General features: G+C 41.0%; 1 protein-coding gene across 1 annotated transcript in view; it reads right to left on the bottom strand.

Moving 5' to 3' along the window:
* man2a1 (mannosidase, alpha, class 2A, member 1) overlaps positions 1–19,664 on the bottom strand; it is a 233,201-nt gene that overhangs the window by 44,673 nt on the left and 168,864 nt on the right. Inside the window, exons 17-18 of the mRNA XM_072583645.1 lie at positions 6,579–6,712; positions 1,734–1,875 (exon numbers count right to left, since the gene is read on the bottom strand). Coding sequence (XP_072439746.1) covers positions 1,734–1,875; positions 6,579–6,712 — 276 coding nt within the window. The remainder of the gene's footprint in view (positions 1–1,733; positions 1,876–6,578; positions 6,713–19,664) is intronic.

Raw genomic sequence — 19,664 nt, 5'->3', positions numbered from 1 at the left:
CTTTTATTTTGACAACCATTTTATTCTCATGACCTCTTTTTGGTAGTTTTAGATTCCTCCTTATCACCCCTCTCAACCTGATCAACTTGGTTTCCACTTGAACTCACTTGCTTGCATCACAACCCCCCCATCCTTGGAAGCAAGGGTCTGGGGCACATTTAAAATGGTAGAAAGACCCTGAATCCAGAGGACCTGCCCCATATCTGCAGAAACCTTTTGTGTGGGGGAGAGGGGAGGGGGGGGGTGCAAACAGGTGTAAGAGGGATGGGATTTCATGGATTACAACCTTGGTCAGAAGGTGCAAGAATAATTCCATCACCTACAGGTCAATTAGTTGAACATTGGTAATACAAAAACTTTCAGAAATACTCCATGAGACAAAATAAACTGTTATGCAGACAGATTTGGACTAATGAAGGAAAACCTGTGCAGATCTATCAAGGGCAAATCTTGTTTAATGGATCTGCTCGAGTTTTCTGATAGGATAACTGGGAGGGCTGCAGAGGTTAATCCAGTTGATGGACTTATGAAACACTTCTGTCAAAAGTACCATGTAACAAGCTTGCCAGCAAAATTAGAGCCCATAGAACAAAAGGAACAATAACTGTAAGGATACAAAGTTAGCTGAGTCATCAGTGATAAAAAGGGGTAATGCTCCATTTTATGTCAGGTCAAGTGTTTATAGTCAGAATCTCCAGGGGTTGGCATTGAAACGTATTTTTCTTGATATGTATTAGTGACCTAGTCTTGGGTACATACCATAAGAACAAGAGTAAGCTAATCAGTCCATTGCGCTGCTCAACCAATCAATAGGATCATCCCTTATCAGCCATTCCCCATATCACTTTCCTTCATTTTCCTCATAACCCTTGATTTCGCTACAGATCAAAAATCTATCTATCTCAGTCTTAAATATACAGAAGGACTTCGCTTCTCATTGCTCTCTGTGGCAAGGAATTCCAAATACTCTCAATCCTCTGACAGAAGAAATTCCTCCTCACAACAGTCTTAAATTGGTGTCCCTTTATTCTGAAACTTTGCCCTCTGGTCCTGGACCCTTCCATGAGTTGCTACATGAAACTCTCAGCATCAACCCTATCAAGTCCCTTAGAAATCCTTTATGTTTCAAGTAGATCACCTCTCATTCTCCTAAATTCCAGTGAGTTGAGTTCAAGCTGTTTAGCCTTTGTTCCTACCAGGATCATCCTAGTGAACCTCTGAACCATCTCCAATGAAATGGCAGCTTTCCTTAAATAAGAGGACCAAAACTGCTCACAGTACTCCAGATGTGGACACATCAGCACCTTGCACAGACGGAGTAGAACTTCCCTACTTTTATATTGCAAACCCCTTGAAATAAGGGCCAACATTCCACTAGCCTTCCTGATGACCTGTTGCACTGTGTGTTAGCTATCAGTGCTTCATGCGTAAGTATCGCGCCCCCCCCCCCCCCCCGCCAGTCCCTTTATGTTGCAGCTTTCTGTTACTTCTTTCCACTGAAATATTCTGATCTTTTTCTTGTTCTCCCTTACAAAATAAACAGAACAGAGATTTTTTAAAAAATTCCCAATGACATAAACGTGAAAATATCCTAAACTGTAGGAGGAGAGATATGAAGTTAACAGCACTTAGGTAGACTGTTGGAAAGGGTTATAAGTGGCAGATGAAATTCAGTGCAGCTATGTGATGAGAGTCATTTTGTATGATGAGGAAAGAATTATAAATAAACATACCACTCTTTAGACTTGCAATTCCCAAAGACTGAGCTGAGTGCAAAGTCAAACGAACATCATTGTCTTGAATATATGCTGTTGTCGTCAGAGGGTAAAAATTAGCTTGAAGAGGCAATTTGCTTAACGTCTGCCTTGGCTGGATCTGGAATCATAAGGTGAACTCAGTTAGTATTAAGTACTTTTTGAAAAAAATCACTTCATACTTTAAATGAATAATTTATGAGAAATAAGTGCCTGAAGAGATTGTTTTGCAGAAAAAAATTCAAGGACAAAAGTTTGTAGCTATCATAGCAACAGTGAAAACTGTGTTCAAGTGAAAACTGAAATTTAGGGACTGAATGTTTACATCAGTGACAACTTTCTCAAAGTGAAAATTCAGTTCCTGTTCCAGCTGAAATAAAAATAAGGTTCTGATGATTCTTTAGAAACAAGAACAGTATATCCTTTAGAGGAAGACAGTCTGCTGATTCTCCCAAATCAATAAGGGATACTTTCACTTTGAATTTCCTTGTGATTTCTTCTGCTGTAAGTTTAATTGAGATTTGACACAAAATCCAATTAGAAGCTAAGTTAAAATAGCAGTACAGGGTAGGAATTAAACTGAGCAATTTTAAAAGTATTTACACTGTGTTGATTAAGTGTGGGAGACAGAATGTTCAAATTAGCCTGATTGCAATGACTATCATTTCCTCTTCACCATATCAGTGTCCAGCTTAGAGCGGTCAATTACCTTCAGTTAACTTTAACTTGCTTCTCCATAATTTGTTACAACAGTTGGGAAAGTGGGAATAGAAACTGACAAGTTAAGATTTTGGAGTCAATCACTTAGAAAAAGATATCCGTTAGGGATGAAGGATTGGACTACCCCAGCAAATTTGCCTTGATATGACATTTAAGTAACAGGTGTAACTGAAAAAGGAAAAAAAACCTACAGAATGCGTGTAATGGGCACATACTTGATGCAAGATTTCTAATAAACTGGCATTTGCCTGTCACACTGCTCATTCTTTTTTGTAAACATTCTTTTTTGCAATGGCCATTGATTTATAGTGTTAAGTTAAATTCCACATTTTGTAAATAGAAATTTAGAATTTTGGAGAGCAATCTTTGAAACACTGAACATTATTCCATTCAACTTACAAATGTATATTTACCCATTATCATCTTAGAACTCAAGGATACAAATAAATTTGGCATCTAAGAACACTTTGAAGTTAGGTAATTGGTATTTTTGTAGAAGCTTGTAAAATTCATTTTTAGGGTGTAGGTTTGCTTGCTGAGCTGTAGGTTTGATATCCAGACGTTTCATTACCTGGCTAGGTAACATCATCAATGGCAACCTCCAAGTGAAGTGAAGCTGTTATCTCCTGCTTTCTATTTATATCTTTCTCCTGGATGGGGTTCCTGGAGTTTGTGGTGATGTCATTTCCTGTTTGTTTTTTGAGGGTTGATAGATGGCATCTAGATCTATGTGTTTGTTTATAGCGTTGTGGTTGGAGTGGCAGGCCTCTAGGAATTCTCTAGCATGTCTTTGCTTAGCCTGTCCCAGGATAGATGTGTTGTCCCAGTCGAAATGGTGGTTTTTTTTCTTCCATGTGTAGGGCTACGAGGGAGAGAGGGTCATGTTTTTTGTGGCTAGCTGGTGTTAGTGTATCCTGGTGGTTAAGTTTCTTCCTGTTTGTCCTACGTAGTGTTTGTGGCAGTCCTTGCATGGAATTTTGTAGATGACGTTGGTTTTGTCCATGGGTTATACTGGGTCTTTTAAGTTTGTTAGTTTTTGTTTGAGAGTGTTGGTGGGTTTGTGTGCTACTAGGATTCCGAAGGGTCTTAGTAGTCTGGCTGTCATTTCTGAAACTTCTTTGATGTACGGTAAGGTGGTTAGGGTTTCTGGCTGTGTTGGTCTGTGTGTTGTGGTTTGTTCTTGAGGAATCTGTGCACTGTATTTTTTGAGTATCCATTCTTCTAGAATACGTTGTATAGGTGGTTCTCCTCTGTTTTCCGAAGTTCGTCTGTGGTGCATTGTGTGGTGGCTTGTTGGAAAACAGGAAGATGTCAAGGCCACTAATCAGCGTCCCACTTCAATACACATCTTTATCTGCCAAAACTAGGGTATTAACTCTGCTTATATAAAAGGTAAATGAAAGTACAAATTAAGTTAAAAATCACACAACACCAGGTTATAGCCCAACAGGTTTAATTAAACCTGTTGGACTATAACCTGGTGTTGTGATTTTTAACTTTGTACACCCCAGTCCAACACCGGCATCTCCAAATCATTTATATAAGCAAGCAACTTTATATATACTCTTTCTGTTCCCATGTCTTCTTGACTCCCTTCCGCGTAACCAATCTAATTCAAATGTTGACAGCTATTACTTCACTGAAATTTTTGGGTCATAATATTTTGGGTTGAAAACCTATTAAAAGATCTTTATATTGTTATAGAACATACATATTACTGAAGATGTATGAAAATCCTGGTGCACCAACCTATGTGGGAATTGCCAGGACTTTAAATTTCCAGTTGACCTTTCCTCTGCTCTCAGAGATCCTGCGTCAATGTCACCAACTCTAAGCGAGATTCAGAAACTTGAGAATGTTAAACAAATCAAACCAGAATCTACTCTATCTATTCCTTTAAGTAATTTCCAAATTTCTCTGAAACCATCTTTCATTATTCTAAATTCCAGAGAATACAGGCCAGTCTCCTGCATCTCCCTCATATGACAGTTCCACGAATCTAACAATCAATCCAGTATAACTCCATTGTACTTCCTTAGGCGAGGGGGCAGAATTGCACATAATAATAATCCAGGTGCAATTTCACAATTGTGCTATACAAGTGTGGCAGCACTTCTTCACTCCTGTACTCAAAACCTCTCTAACGATGACTAACATATTCTTTGACTTCCAAAATGCTTGCTACATCTGTGTGCTAGTTTTCAGTGATTTATGAACAAAGACATTCAGATCCTTTTGGACGTTACCACTTTCCAATCTTTCACTATTCAAGAAATACTCTGCATCTTCATTCCTCCTACCAAAGTGGATAAACTCATACTTAGAGTCATAGAAGTTTACATTATGAAAACAGGTCTTTTCACTCAACTTGCCCCCGCCAACTTTCCTAACAGCACTGTTATGTCCTTGAATCCCAAGGACTGCAGCAGTTCATGACCACTTTCTCCAGAGGACACATAAGCACTGTGATACCTGTGCCTCATGAACAAATCCTTGAATAATCTCAGCACATTCTTCTATGTTTTTTCCTTGAGTCGTTTATCTAGCTTCTCGTTAAATGGATCTAAAAGTAGATTCCTAAAGAACTTACCTTTGAATTTCATCATGGATGGCATCGTTGTGATAGAGAATCATAATATAACCTCAATATACTCCAGAAAGTAGCAAACTAAACATTTTTGGCAAAAGTAGTGCACTCCTGGTGTGAGCAATTCTGAGTTTAGATTTTAGTTTAAGATTTAATTAATTAGGTATTCTTAGAAGCTTTTTGTAAAAACATATTTTGCTAAAGTTCACAAGGAAAAGAGCCATTTTGTTTGAAAAAGCCATTTTGTACTAACAAGGTGCAAATTTGAAGGTCCTTTAATAACGACATATGGCTCATTACATAATTAGGAACCAGCAAGAAATATAAGATTGACCAATTAATTTACTCAATCACTTTTTAATTGACAAAATGTTAAAAATAATTAAGTAGCTGTTTTAAGGCTGGTTATCTTTTTTAAAGCTTGTAGGTTAAAAGTACGTATTTGCTTCTGTATAATTATACTACTTTCGAAGAACATCAAGTCAGATAAAATATGCATAGCTTAGCTTCATTCTTGCCTTAATATCTCAGTAGTGAAATTGGACAATGAACGGTGGTCAAATTCAAATAGCAAAAGACACAACAGTGAAAATTGTTTATCTGAAAGGACAACATATTCACATACAAAAGCAAAGTACTGCAGATGCTGGAGGTCCAAAATAAAAACAACGTTACAAGATGCTGAAGAAACTCAGAAGGTCTTGTTGCATGTGTGGATAGTTAATATTTCGAGTCCAATATGACTTCTTTAGAATCAACTATCTCTTTCAAAGATCCAAATTAGACATAATGAGATGAACTTCTTGCTCCTGTGTCCCGGAAATCTAGGGCTCTGATTCTGACCCACTATATTCTCACTGCATGTTTTTCATATGTCTTGTCAACAATAGATACCCCATTATTCAATGTAATAAAAATGTTCATGTCAGTCACATCAAAACTATCACATTCACCATGCATCGATATTTCAGGCTGTTTATTCAATTGCATATTACTTTTAGAGTTGTCAACTTATTTGTAGTTCTATCAGCTTCTCTGAAACTGCTCATCAGATTTTCCAAATTTCGAAGTTAAGCATATATAGCCAACTGATTATAATATCAATGTATGACATGTTTACTATGTGATGAAGAAAAAGAATGAGTTTGCTATTCCCTTATTATCACTGCTGCACTTGGGGGTATTGTTAAAATTCACAAAACTGTAACAATGATACTCATGACAAGCATCTATGCAGTAATCTATAAACATTACAACCAGAAATCTCTTAACTGGCATAGGTAATACACATACTCAATTCAATTAAATTATAACAAAAACTCCACCAGTATCCTAATTACAGGCAAAACGAGTGAATGCTGTGAACATTTAAATTAGGACTGCCATGAGATTCCACCATATCAAAATACCATGACTGTCTTGAAAGTGAGCTATGAATGTTAAGTAACATTTAAGATTAACCATTACTGTTGCTTGTTTTTAAAGCTATTTGCACATATTTCAAATGGTGCAAGTACCTGGAAATCATTCAGATCAGTGTAGAATTGATTGTTGCTTTTGACATCTGTGGTCAGCCTCATGACAATTTCTTGATTTATTTCTCTCCTAATATCAACAATATTAGAGATTTCCAACGACAGCCCATCAACTCCTGTATCAGAAAAAAAAAGGTGAATACATATATTTACAAAAGCTATAGCAGTGATTTGACATTGTTATTCTCCAGAGTTGCTCCACATCAAACACAAAATCAGTTAGCAAATGACATCTTACATATAACATTGCTCTGTATTGCTTCAGAGGTGAAAAATGTTACTTTTAACAATTAATAGGCAAACACAGTTTGTTTTCACTTGTTGTGCACAATTTTTCCAAGTACTATAAACTTGCATACAAAGTAGGTTTCAGTATAAAGATTGCCCAAGAATGAACTAACCAAATATGAAAGCTCTTTTAAGTTATAGTATCATACAAATACAAATTGAAGCCATTTTGGTCATCAGTTTTTTTGAACTGTTCTCCTAGCTCCACTCTCCTACTCTTTCTTCACATTCCTGACCTTTATTTCCTCAATTACCTGTAATTTATACATACCATTTATAACATTATATATCGTCTATAGTGTTTCTTCAACAGCATATTCCAAACTTAGGACTTCAAACACATAGAAGAACAAGGGCCACAGGTAAATGTGGCTGCTGTGGTGGAAGTGAGTTTGGATTCCCAATGACATCTGCATCCAATGCAAATTAAGGAGGCAGCGGAGGTGAATTTGGGCCCAGCATGAGTACCAGCAGTGGCTGCGTGGCCGAGTGGGCCGAAAGCAGGCTCATGGCAGCAGAGGAATTGAGTTTGGTCCAGTGTGATACCCAGCAACAATGGTGGGATTTGCACTGACAAGAGCCAGCGAGGACGCATAGTGGTGAGGGCGTCTATGAAACCGTGATGGTGCTGAAGAGTAGCGACTTTCATGCCAGCAGCAGTAGCGCAGCAAAGGAGACACATGCCTGGCCACTAGGCCCATGGTCCATGACAGAGCATTTACCAAGGAGGACTGTAAAATTGGACTGTAAAGTTCCTTCATTGCTTCATTTTTCTGCCATTATATTCTATGTTTTGGTTTATTTTTCTATGTTTTAAGATGGTGAAGGAGAATGGTGATACTATAAAGCACTTTTCACTGTACCTTTGTAGCACTTTAGGTGTACCTACATCAAGAAGGTTGCTCATGATCACCTTCTCAATGGCAATTATAGTGATGGACAATATGTGCTGGCCTTGACTATGATGTCCATGTCCCATAAATGAATAATTCTTTGGTGATTAAAGCTATTTGGATGTATTATTTTGATTGCAGTTACAACAGTGGAGCTATCTTATTGACAGAAGTATACACAGCCATGGATGTGATAAGATATAAAACAATATACAGCAGAACGTTTGGATATCTAATTTTTGTTTACTGTTAAATCTTATCCCTCTGCTTTTTTTCTGGATAACTGAAGTGACCTGTACCTACTAGGAACAAAGGAACAGGAGTAGACCATTCAGTTCCTCAAGCCTGTTAGATTAATTCCCTACAGTGTGGAAACAGGCCCTTCAGCCCAACAAGTCCACACTGACCCTCAGAAGAGTAACCCAACCCTCTATGACTAATGCACCTAACAACCATGGACAATTTAGCATGGCCAATTCACCTGACCTGCACATCTCTGGAATGTGGGAGGAAACTGGAGTACACAGAGGAAGCCCACGCAGACACGGGGAGAATGTGCACACAGACAGTCACCCAAGGCTGGAATCGAACCTGGGACCCTGGCGCTGCGAGGCAGCACTGCTAACCACTGAACCACCATGCTGTCGTGTTCTGCCATTCAATGAGATCATGACTGCTTTGTGACCTAAATCTAGATACTTGTCTTTGGCCCATTTCACTTAATCAAACTTTAATTTAAAATTAACAACTAATCCAGCATCCACTGCATTTTTTGGGGAGAGAGTTCCAAACACCAATACCCTTGTGTTTGCAAAGTACTATCGATACTGGAGACCCGTAATAAAAACAGCGTTGGAGAAATTCAACAGGCTTAACAGCATCTGTGAAGTGAGGAATAGAGTTAATCTTTCGAGTCCAATAATGTTTCTTCGGAAAACAGAATCCAGGCAATCAAGAGAAAGAAAAAAAAATGAAGGCCAAAAGGAAGACAATATTAAAAGAAATTTCAAAGCAATCTCAAACATATTTCCAATATAAAGACGAAAATAGAAACGATTGGACATCAAAGTTATTTATAAAATTTGTTCTCGTGATGTAAGTGATAGGTGACATTTTCTATCATCTCTAGTTCCCCAATCTTGTGGTAAGTTTTGCTTAAGATGATCACTGCTTGGCACTACATTTCATTAAGGTAACCCAGTTTAAATGTATCTCCATGATATAGGATGCCTTTTAGTCAATTTTCTAATGCTCTTCAAACTTATAATTTCATATAACAAACGTTATAACAGCCTCAACTTATACTCTGCACTGGAATGGCTCCCGGATTGAATCTCTGACCATATCGGACGCTGAACCAAGGTATTTGGATGAACAAGTCTAATTATATCTTACCAACTATTTACTACCACTACATCTCAATTGTACCTATGTACAATGAGATTGCAAGCAGTCAAATTCAGATGACATGAAACTCCGGTTTTGATATTTTCAACTATTCATATTGGCAGAACAGAAATAAAATGACGTCTTCGAGAAGCCAAAAACGCTTTACATTAGCTATACCTCTGAGAATCTCACATGAGCAAGTTGCTGAATCACAGCAGAGCTAAGTGGCATAAAGGTGCCAAGTCACAGCTGGGTAAGCCATCAATTATGAGCACCTTATGAAAGGATGTACAAAGTCACTGTACGTGGCTAAACTTGTGAGAAAGTTAAGTGTGGTCAAACAGAAGTGGATGCAAAATCATGACATGAAGCTAAAGGTGGACATTGAAAAGGAATGGGGGATTCACCATCAAGTCTGTCAACCATTCTGAAACACAAGGTGAACATAGAGTAATAGAGATGTGCAGCATGGAAACTGACCCTTCGATTCAACTTGACCATGCTGAGCAGATATCCCAACCTAATCTAGTCCCACCTGCCAGCACCTGCCCCATATCCCTCCAAACCCTTCTTATTCACATAACAATCCAGATGCCTTTTAAATGTTGCAATTATACTAGTCTCCACCACTTCCTCTGGCAGCTCAACCCATACACATTCCACTCTCTGCGTGAAAAGGTTGTCCTTAGATCCCTTTTATATCTTAACCCCCTCACCCTAAACCTATGCCCTCTAGTTCTGGACTCCCCACCCCAGGGAAAAGACTTTGTCTAATTATGCAATCCATGCCCATCATTTTATAAACCTCTGGAAGGTCACCCCTCAGCCTCTGACGCTCCAGGGAAAACAGTCATAGCCTATTTAATGTCTCCCTATAGCTCAAACCTTCCAACCCTGGCAACATCCTTTTAAGTCTTTTCTGAACCCTTTCAAGTTTCACAACATCTTTCCAACAGGAAGGAGACCAGAATTGCACGCAATATTCCAACTGTGGCCTAACCAACGTCCTGTACAACTCAACATGACCTCCCAACTCCTGTACTCAATACGCTGACCAATAAAGGAAAGAGTACTAAACGGTTTCTTCACTATCCTATCTACCTGCGACTCCATTTTCAAGGAGCTATGAACCTGCACTCCAAGGTCTCTTTGTTCAGCAACACTCCCTAGGACCTTACCATTAAGTGTATAAGTACTGCTAAGATTTGCCTTCCCAAACTGCAGCACCTCACATTTACCTAAATTAAACTCCATCTGCCACTTCTCAGCCCATTGACCCATCTGATCACGATCCCGTTGTAATCTGAGATAACCTTCTTCAGTGTCCACTTGGTGTCATCTGTAAATTTACCAACTATACCTCTTATGCTCACATCCAAATCATTTTTATAAGTATGATGAAAAGTAGTGGACCCAGCACCAATCCTTGTGGCACTCCACTGGTCACAGACCTTCAGCCTGAAAAATAACCCTCCATCACCACCTTCTGGTATCCTACCTTTGAGCCAGTTCTGTATCCAAATGGCTAGTTCTCTCTGTATTTCACAAGATCTAACTTTGCTAACCAGTCTCCCATGCGGAACCTTGTCGAATGCTTTACTGAAGTCTATATAGATCACACCTACTGCTCTGCCCTCATCAATCCTCTCTGTTACTTCCTCAAAAAACTCCATCAAATTTGTGAGACATGATTTCCCACGCACAAAGCCATGTTGACTATCCTTAATCAGTCCTTGCCTTTCCAAATATATGTATATCCTGTCCCTCAGGATTCCCTCCAACTACTTGCCCACCACTGACATCAGGCTCACTGGTCTACAGTTCCCTGGCTTGATCTTACCATCTTTCTTAAACCAAGTTAGCCAACCTCCAGTCTTCTGACACCTCACCTGTGACTATCGATTATACACATATCTCAGCAAGAGGCCCAACAATCACTTCCCTAGCTTCTCATAGGGTTTTGGGGTACACCTAATCAAGGTCCTGGGGATTTATCCACTTTTATGCATTTCAAGACATCCAGCACTTCGTCCTCTGTAATTTGGACATTTTTCAAGATGTCACCATCTATTTCCCTACATCTTCAATGTACTTTTCCACAGTAAACACTGATGCAAAACACTCGTTTGGTATCTCCCCCATCTCTTGTGGCTCCACACAAAGGCTGCCATGCTGATCTTTGAGGGGCCTTTTTCTCTCCTAGTTACCCTTTTTCCTTAACGTATTTGTAAAGACCCTTTGGATTCTCCTTTACTCTATTTGCCAAAGCTATCTCATGTCTCCTTTTTGCCCTCCTGATTTCCCTCTTAAGTACACTCCTACTGTCATTACACTCTTCTAAGGATTCATTCGATCTGTCCTGTCTATACCTGACATATGCTTCCTTCTTTTCCTTAATAAAACCCTCAATTTCTTTAGTCATCCAGCATTCCCTTCACCAACCAGCCTTTCCTTTTACCTAACAGGAATATGCTTTCTCTGGACTTTTGTTATCTCATTTCTGAAGGTTCCCCATTCTCCAGCTGTCCCTTTACCTGCGAACATCTGCCCCCAATCAGCTTTTGAAAGTTCTTGCCTGATACCATTAAAATTGGCTTTTCTCCAATTTAGAACTTCAACTTTTAGATCTGGTCTATCCTTTTTCATAACTATTTTAGAACTAATACAATCATGGTCACTGGCCCCAAAATGTCCCCCCCACTGACACCTCAGTCACCTGCCCTGCCTTATTTCCCAAGAGTAGGTCAAATTTTGCACCTTCTCTAGCAGGTACATCCACATACTGAATCAGAAAATTTTCTTGTACTCACTTAACAAATTCCTCTCTATCTAAACCCTTAATAGTATGGCATTCCCAGTCTATGTTTGAAAAGTTAAAACCCCTACAATAACCACCCTATTATTCTTACAGATAACTGAGATCTCCCTACAAATTTGTTTTTCAATTTCCCTCTGACTATTAGGGGGCCTATAATACAATCCCAATGAGATGATCATTCCTTTCTTATTTCTCAGTTCCACTCAAATAACTTCCCTGGATATATTTCCGGAAGATCCTCCCTCAGTATAGCTGTAATGCTATCCCTTATCAAAAACACCACTCACTCGCCTCTCTTACCTTTCTACCCTTCCTGTAGCATTTTCTTCAAACAATTTAACAAGCCAGTCTCTGAGGTGCAATTGGTTAGTACGTTTGACTGTTTACCGAGTGATTAGTGGTTTGAGACCACCCAGGGACGGAACTTTGAACAATGAGACATCAGAATGGTGCAATGCCTCACTCGTGCCAGGATCAAGGAAATATTGGAGTTGGTGCAGAATGTTCTCAAAGGTGAGATGGTCCAGCAGGAGTTTGTTATATAAATTGGAACTAACGACATAGGAAGAGAAAAGGTCGAGATTCTGAGGAGAGGATATAGGAAATTAGGCAGGAATTTAAAAAGGAGGTCCTTTGAGGGTAGTAATATCTGAACTAGCATGAGCTAGCGAGAGTAGGAATAGGAGGATAGAGCAGATGAATGAGAGGCTGAAGAGTTGTTGCAGGGAAGAATTCACATTTTTGGATCATTGGAATCTCTTCTGAGGTAGAAGTGACCAGCATAAGGACAGATTTCACCTGATTTGGAAGGGCACTAATATAATGGGGGGGGGGGGGGGGGGGGGGAAGGGGGGAAAGGGGAATTTGTTACAGCTGTTCAGGAGGATTTAAACAGTGGAGGTGTGTGAGGGGGGTGGGGGATGGGGAACAGCTGTGGAGAAGGTGAGAAAAGAGAACTGTCTTAGACTGATCCAGTTGGGAAAAGGACTGTCTCAAACAGTCAGAGCAAACAGGAACAAAGCAGAGAATGAGCTAGGACTGATAAACTGCATCTATTTCAATACAAGAAGCCCAACAAGTAAGGCAGATGAACTCAGGGCATGGTTGGGAACATGGAACTGGGATACCATAGTGAGTACAGAGAATGCGCTCAGGAATGGGCAGGACTGGCAGCTGAATGTTCCAGGGTATAGATGCTATGGGAAGGATAGAAGGGGGGATGGAGTGGCGTTTTTGATTAGGGAATAACATTAAGACTGTACTTAGGGAGGATATCCCTGGGAATACATCCAAGGAAGTTATCTGGTAGAACTGAGAAATAAGAAATGATGATCACCTCATTAGGATTATACTATAGACCCATCCAATAGCCAGAGGGAAATTGAGAAACAAATTTGTAAGGAGATCGCAGTTATCCATAAGAATAACGGGGTAGGTATGCGACGGGATTTTAATTTTCCAAACATAGACTGGGACTGCCATTGTGCTAAAGGCTTGGATGGAGAGAAATTTGTCATATGTGCAAAACTTTCTGGAATCAGTATGTGGATGTACCTACTAGAGGTGCAAAATGTGACCTACCCTTGGGAAAAAAGAGGTGTCAGTGGGGGAGCACTTTGGGGCCAGGGACCGTAACTCTATTAGATTTAAAATAGTGATGGAAAAGGATAGACCAGATCTAAAAGTTAAAGTTCTAAATTGGAGGAAGGCTAATTTTGATGGTATGAGGCAAAAACTTTCAAAAGTTGAATGGGGGCGGATGTTGAGAGTGTGCTGCTGGAAAAGCACAGCAGGTCAGGCAGCATTCGAGGAGCAGGAAAATCGATGTTTCAGGCCGGAGACCTTCCTGATGAAGGGCTCCAGCCCAAAACATCAATTTTCATGTTCCTCGGATGCTGCCTGATCTGCTGTGCTTTTCCAGCAACACACTCTCGACTCTGATCTCCAACATTTGCAGAGCTCACTTTCTCCTTTGGGCAGATGTTTGCAGGTAAAGGGACTTCTGGCAGGTGGGAACCTTTAAAAACCGAGATAATAAGAGTCCAGAGATAGTATGTTCTTGTTAGAGTGAAGGGCAAGGCTGGTAGGTGTTGGGAATGATGGATGACTAGAGAAATTAAGGTTTTGGTCAAGAAAAAGAAGGAAGCATCTGTGTGTGATACAGACAACAGAGATCAAGTGAATCTCTATAACAGTTTAAAGGCAGTAAGAGTATACTTAAGAGGGAAAGCAAGAGGGCAAAAAAGGGTCATGAAATAGCTTTGCAAGTATGATTAAGGAGAATCCAAAGGGATTCAACAAATACATGAAGGACAAAAGAGTAATAAGGGAGAGAATAGGGCCCCTTAAAGAATTAGCAAGGCCACTTAAGTGTGGAACCACCAGAAATGGAGGAGTATTTTGCATCAGTGTTTACTGTGGAGAAGGATATGGAAGATAGAGAACATGGAGAAATAAATAGCAACATCTTGAAAAATGTACATATTATAGAGGATGACATGCTTGTGTGATTCAAGGAAGACTGAGCCGAATTATCCCCATCTCCGGTTCAATTCTACAACTAAGGGAGAGTTGCATGAGTTAACTGGCAGTGATGGATGGCTGTATTGACTCAAAATCAGGTGTGGCACTGTTTGCACAGCAAGTGGTGAGGATGCAGCAGTAATGACAAAAGGCTCACTCCAAAATGGTCTCACCCACATCCTGAACAATTATGCACCAAGAAACAGCTTTAACATAGTTTAAACAAGTCATTTTTTTCAACTGTCTTCTGTTAAACTGCTCTTTGGGTACGTCCAGCCTTGTGGAAGACTGTTTAAAAATTACAGATCACCTTTCCAGGACAGAGATGAGGAAATACTTTTTCTTTGAGAAGGTTGCACAATATAGGTAGTTCTCATATAAAGCATGTTTTGGCAGCGCAATTTAGCTATAATGCTGCTGAAGAAATTTCGAGGATGTTTACCTCTCGCAATAGCGCAATTCCAGTGGTGATTATTTTGCATGCTTCATTTTGCGTATGTGCTGAAGTCTCTGCACACGCCGATGTCAGCACCAAAGTCTCTGTGCTGTTCTGCCATGTCAGCTTTCACCAGAGCATGTGAGAGGTATAGTACAATACATTGAGCAGCTTCATCTCAAAAATTAAACTAATGAATGCTCATTGCTCTCCCTCTGAGAGAAAGATATTCTTATATAAACCCTGTATAATTCCTGCAGGACTGCATTACTCTTATACACACCATTTGCCTTTCTAAATTGTTCTTGTATCTGCATATCTCAAGATCATGCCCCTCCATTTTTGCAAAAAATAGGATTGTCACATGAATGTTCGCAAAAAGCGTCCTGGTCAATGCAAAAGAAGGGCTGGAAGAGGAGCTAGATGTTACAAAGCATTTTAAGCATAAGGAGAGAATGTATGATATAGCTTGCTTAATAGGAATGAGGGAGCCTACCTTTGCCCCATTAAAGACAACATTGAAAAGACTAAAGCAAGCTGTATCCCTGAAACAAGTCGGACTGCCAGCAAATCTGAGAGGTCCCGGCCAAAGGAACTTAAGGAGATGGAGAGGCTCTAAGTGTCTGGATAGAAGATAAAACAAAAAAGTGATCTGGGACAACCTTTCTCACCATAAAGGAGAAAGCTTTATCCATTTATGAAAATTTAAAGAAAAATGCTCAAAATCCTGCAGACCCGCCTACCTCTAGTGCAAGCAGTGGGTGGTTTGCTGGTTTTAAGAACCACTATGCATGCCAGAATGTAAAGTTGGTGAATCTGCCTGTGCAGACGAGGAGCATGTGCTGGCATTTCCTCCCACAGTAAAAAAAATGAAGAAGGCTACACATTAGACCAAATCTTCAGTTTGGATGAGACAGGTTTATACTGGAAGAGAATGCCAGCAAGAACTTACATTTCTAAGAATGAAGCACATGACAATAGACAATAGACAATAGATGCAGGAGTAGGCCATTCTGCCCTTCGAGCCTGCACCGCCATTCAATATGATCATGGCTGATCATTCCTAATCAGTATCCTGTTCCAGCCTTATCTCCATACCCCTTGACTCCACTATCTTTAAGAGCTCTATCCAATTCTTTCTTAAAAGAATCCAGAGACTGGGCCTCCACTGCCCTCTGGGGCAGAGCATTCCACACAGCCACCACTCTCTGGGTGAAGTAGTTTCTCCTCATCTCTGTCCTAAATGGTCTACCCCGTATTTTTAAGTTGTGTCCTCTGGTTCGGCACTCCCCCATCAACGGAAATATGTTCCCTCCTGCCAGAGTGTCCAGTCCTTTCATAAGCCTATACGTTTCAATCAGATCCCCTCTCAGTCTTCTAAACTCAAGGGTATACAAGCCCAGTCGCTTCAGTCTTTCCGTGTAAGGCAATCCTGCCATTCCAGGAACTGACCTCGTGAACCTACGCTGCACTCCCTCAATAGCCAGAATGTCTTTCCTCAAATTTGGAGACCAGAACTGTACACAGTACTCCAGGTGTGGTCTCACCAGGGCCCTGTACAGCTGCAGAAGCACCTCTTTGCTTCTATACTCAATCCCTCTTGTTATGAAGGCCAGCATGCTATTAGCCTTCTTCACGACCTGCTGTACCTGCATGCTTGCCTTCATTGACTGGTGGACAAGAACACCCAGATCTCTCTGAACAGCCCCTTTACCTAATTTGATACCATTGAGGTAGTAATCTGCCTTCCTGTTCTTGCCACCAAAGTGGATAACCAGACATTTATCCACATTAAACTGCATCTGCCATGCATCTGCCCACTCACCTAACTTGTCCAGGTCACCCTGTAATCCCCTAACATCCTCATCACATTTCACCCTACCACCTAGCTTTGTGTCATCAGCAAATTTGCTAATGTTATTGCTGATACCATCTTCTATATCATTTACATATATTGTAAAAAGCTGCGGTCCCAGCACAGATCCCTGCGGTACCCCACTGGTCACTGCCTGCCATTTCGAAATGGAGCCGTTAATCACTACCCTTTGTTTCCTATTATGCTCCAGGCTTTAAGTGGCAAAGGATTGTATGACCGTGCTGTTGGGTTCCAATGCCAATGCGATTTAAAACTTAAGCCTGTGGTGATGTACCACTCTGCCAACCTGCAAGCCCTGAAGGATTACTTTAAGTCTACTCTAGATATTTACTTCAGGTCAAGCAAAAAAGGTTGGATGACAGGGCAATTTTTTTCTGACCTTATTGATGATGTTTTGGAAGATGTTTTTAGACAGTAGTGCAGGCAAAAAAAGTCCTGCTACCATTGGTGAGCTTTCTGAAAACATCAAAGTGGTATTTCTACCTCTAAACACAGGATTGACCAGGATTCAGTATCAGCTTTTAAAGCGTGTTATTTAAGATGCACATTCAAGAGGGTGATTGCAGCTACTGACAGGGATAATAAGCAGTGTTCTTTAATTTTGGAAGAGCTTTATCATCAAGAATGCTATTGACATTATTGTGGTGATCTGGGGTGATGTCAGTAAGGACTGCTTGCTTGCAGCTTGGCAGCAGCTCTTTTTCAAGATTCTAAAAGATGTGAACTGTCAGAGGAGCTCTGAAAAGGCAAAGAGCATTGTGTTGGAAAAACTCAAATGGCCTCCTTCTTCAAAGACCGCAATTTCCCCTCCGATGTGGTTGACGACGCTCTCCACCGCATCTCCTCCACTTCCAGTACCTCCGCCCTTGAACCCCGCCCCTCCAATCGCCACCAGGACAGAACCCCACTGGTCCTCACCTTCCACCCCACCAATCTCCGGATACATTGTATCAGCCTCCGTCATTTCTGCCACCTCCAGACAGACCCCACCACCAGGGATATATTTCTCTCTCCACCCCCATCAGCATTCAGGAGAGACCACTCCCTTCGCGACTCCCTTGTCAGGTCCATACCCCTCACCAACCCAATCTCCACTCCCAGCACCTTCCCCTGCAACTGCAAGAAGTGCAAAATTTGCGCCCACACCTTCCCCTTCACCTCCCTCCAAGGCCCCAATGGATCCTTCTATATCCGTCGCAAATTCACCTGCACCTCCAGACACATCATTTACTGTATCCACTGCACCCGATGTGGTCTCCTCTACATTGGGGAGACAGGCTGCCTACTTGCGGAATATTTCAGGGAATACCCGCACCAACCAACCCAACTGCCTCCCACTCCGCCAATGACATGCAGGTCCTTGGCCTCCTCCATCGCCAGACCCTGGCCACACGACGCCTGGAGGAAGGGCGCCTCATCTTCTGCCTAGGAACCCTCCAACCACACGGGATGAACGTAGATTTCTCCAGCTTCCTCATTTCACTTCCCCCCCCCACCTTATCTCAGTCCCAACCCTCAGATTCAGCACAGCCCTCTTGACCTGCAATCTTCTTCCCGACATCTCCGCCCCCACCCCCTCTCCAGCCTATCACCTTCGCCCTCACTTCCTTCCACCTATCAGTGCCCCTCCCCCAAATTCCCTCCCCCCCCCAACCTTCTATCTCAGCCCACTTGGCACACCAGCCTCATTCCAGAAGAAGGGCTTATGCCCGAAACGTCAATTCTCCTGCTCCTCGGATGCTGCCTGGCCTGCTGTGTTTTTCCAGCACCACATTTTTCAACTCAAAGAGCACTGTGTTGTCTTTGCAAAGCAGGTTGGCTTAGAAAGAAGTTGAAAGTGAGGACATTGAAGAGCTGCTTGAGTCCCACTATGAAGATTTTTCTACAACAGCTTGTCACAGTGGAAGCTGGAGATGAAAAAGATGAAGTCCAGGATACAGTACCATGAGAGCTTTACAATTCTCTTTTCTCTTCTATCCAGAGGGAAACTGAGAGGTAGTTGCAGCTTTTAGAGGACAACAACTACAATGTAGAATGCAGTAGGGCATCAATTCATTCAATAAGATATCTGGTCCCCTATTAACAGCTTCTTCCAGACAGAAGAAAAAGGGCAAAACCGCAAAAACTGGATGTCTTTTTTAAAGCAACCCCCAAGAAACAGTCAGAAGACAATCAACCACAGCCATCCACTTCTGTAAATACATCTGCACCTGAAGTTGGTAATGATGATGCCCCTCTGTCCTTGCATTAATAATGGTTTCATTAATAAATATGACTTAAACCTTCATTCAGACCGTGCTATACTTTGTGTTAGACTTTTGGGAGATTTTTGAGCGATCATGAGTAATATTTTTTGCTGGTCTGCCCCAATCCCACTTTTCCTATAGGCCCCATTATTTCTTTTAAGCCATTTTCTATTAAGTGAGGTTTCGCTGGAAAGTCACTATGGCATTATAGGAGAATTACCTGTACTAGAACTCTAACTCAGATGGCAGCAGAGGTGTAGACAGCTTCTTACTACTTAAGGTAACCACATATTATCAGGGATAGACAGGAGGGTGGAATTCAGAACGCAAATACATCAACCGTTACTGAATGGTGGAGTACACTTCAAGTGCTGGATAGCTTACTTCTGATCCTAATTAGTACATTGCTATGTTATGGGTATGAACACTGCCCGTTCCTGTGGAAGATTCCTTGTTCCACAGCATTGGCAAGGACCTTTGGTATCTGATCAGTCCTATTAATTTCTTTGTGATTTTATACTTATGAATTGTATAATTTCTTGTGATCTCCTCTGATAAGATTGATCTTTTTAGGAATGATCAGTGCCTCATGGTTTGCT

Source organism: Chiloscyllium punctatum, chromosome 2, assembly GCF_047496795.1.
Source record: "Chiloscyllium punctatum isolate Juve2018m chromosome 2, sChiPun1.3, whole genome shotgun sequence".
NCBI classification, from domain to species: domain Eukaryota; kingdom Metazoa; phylum Chordata; class Chondrichthyes; order Orectolobiformes; family Hemiscylliidae; genus Chiloscyllium; species Chiloscyllium punctatum.
Note: the sequence above shows the minus strand (reverse complement) of the source record. Positions and strands in the feature narration are given on the sequence as shown.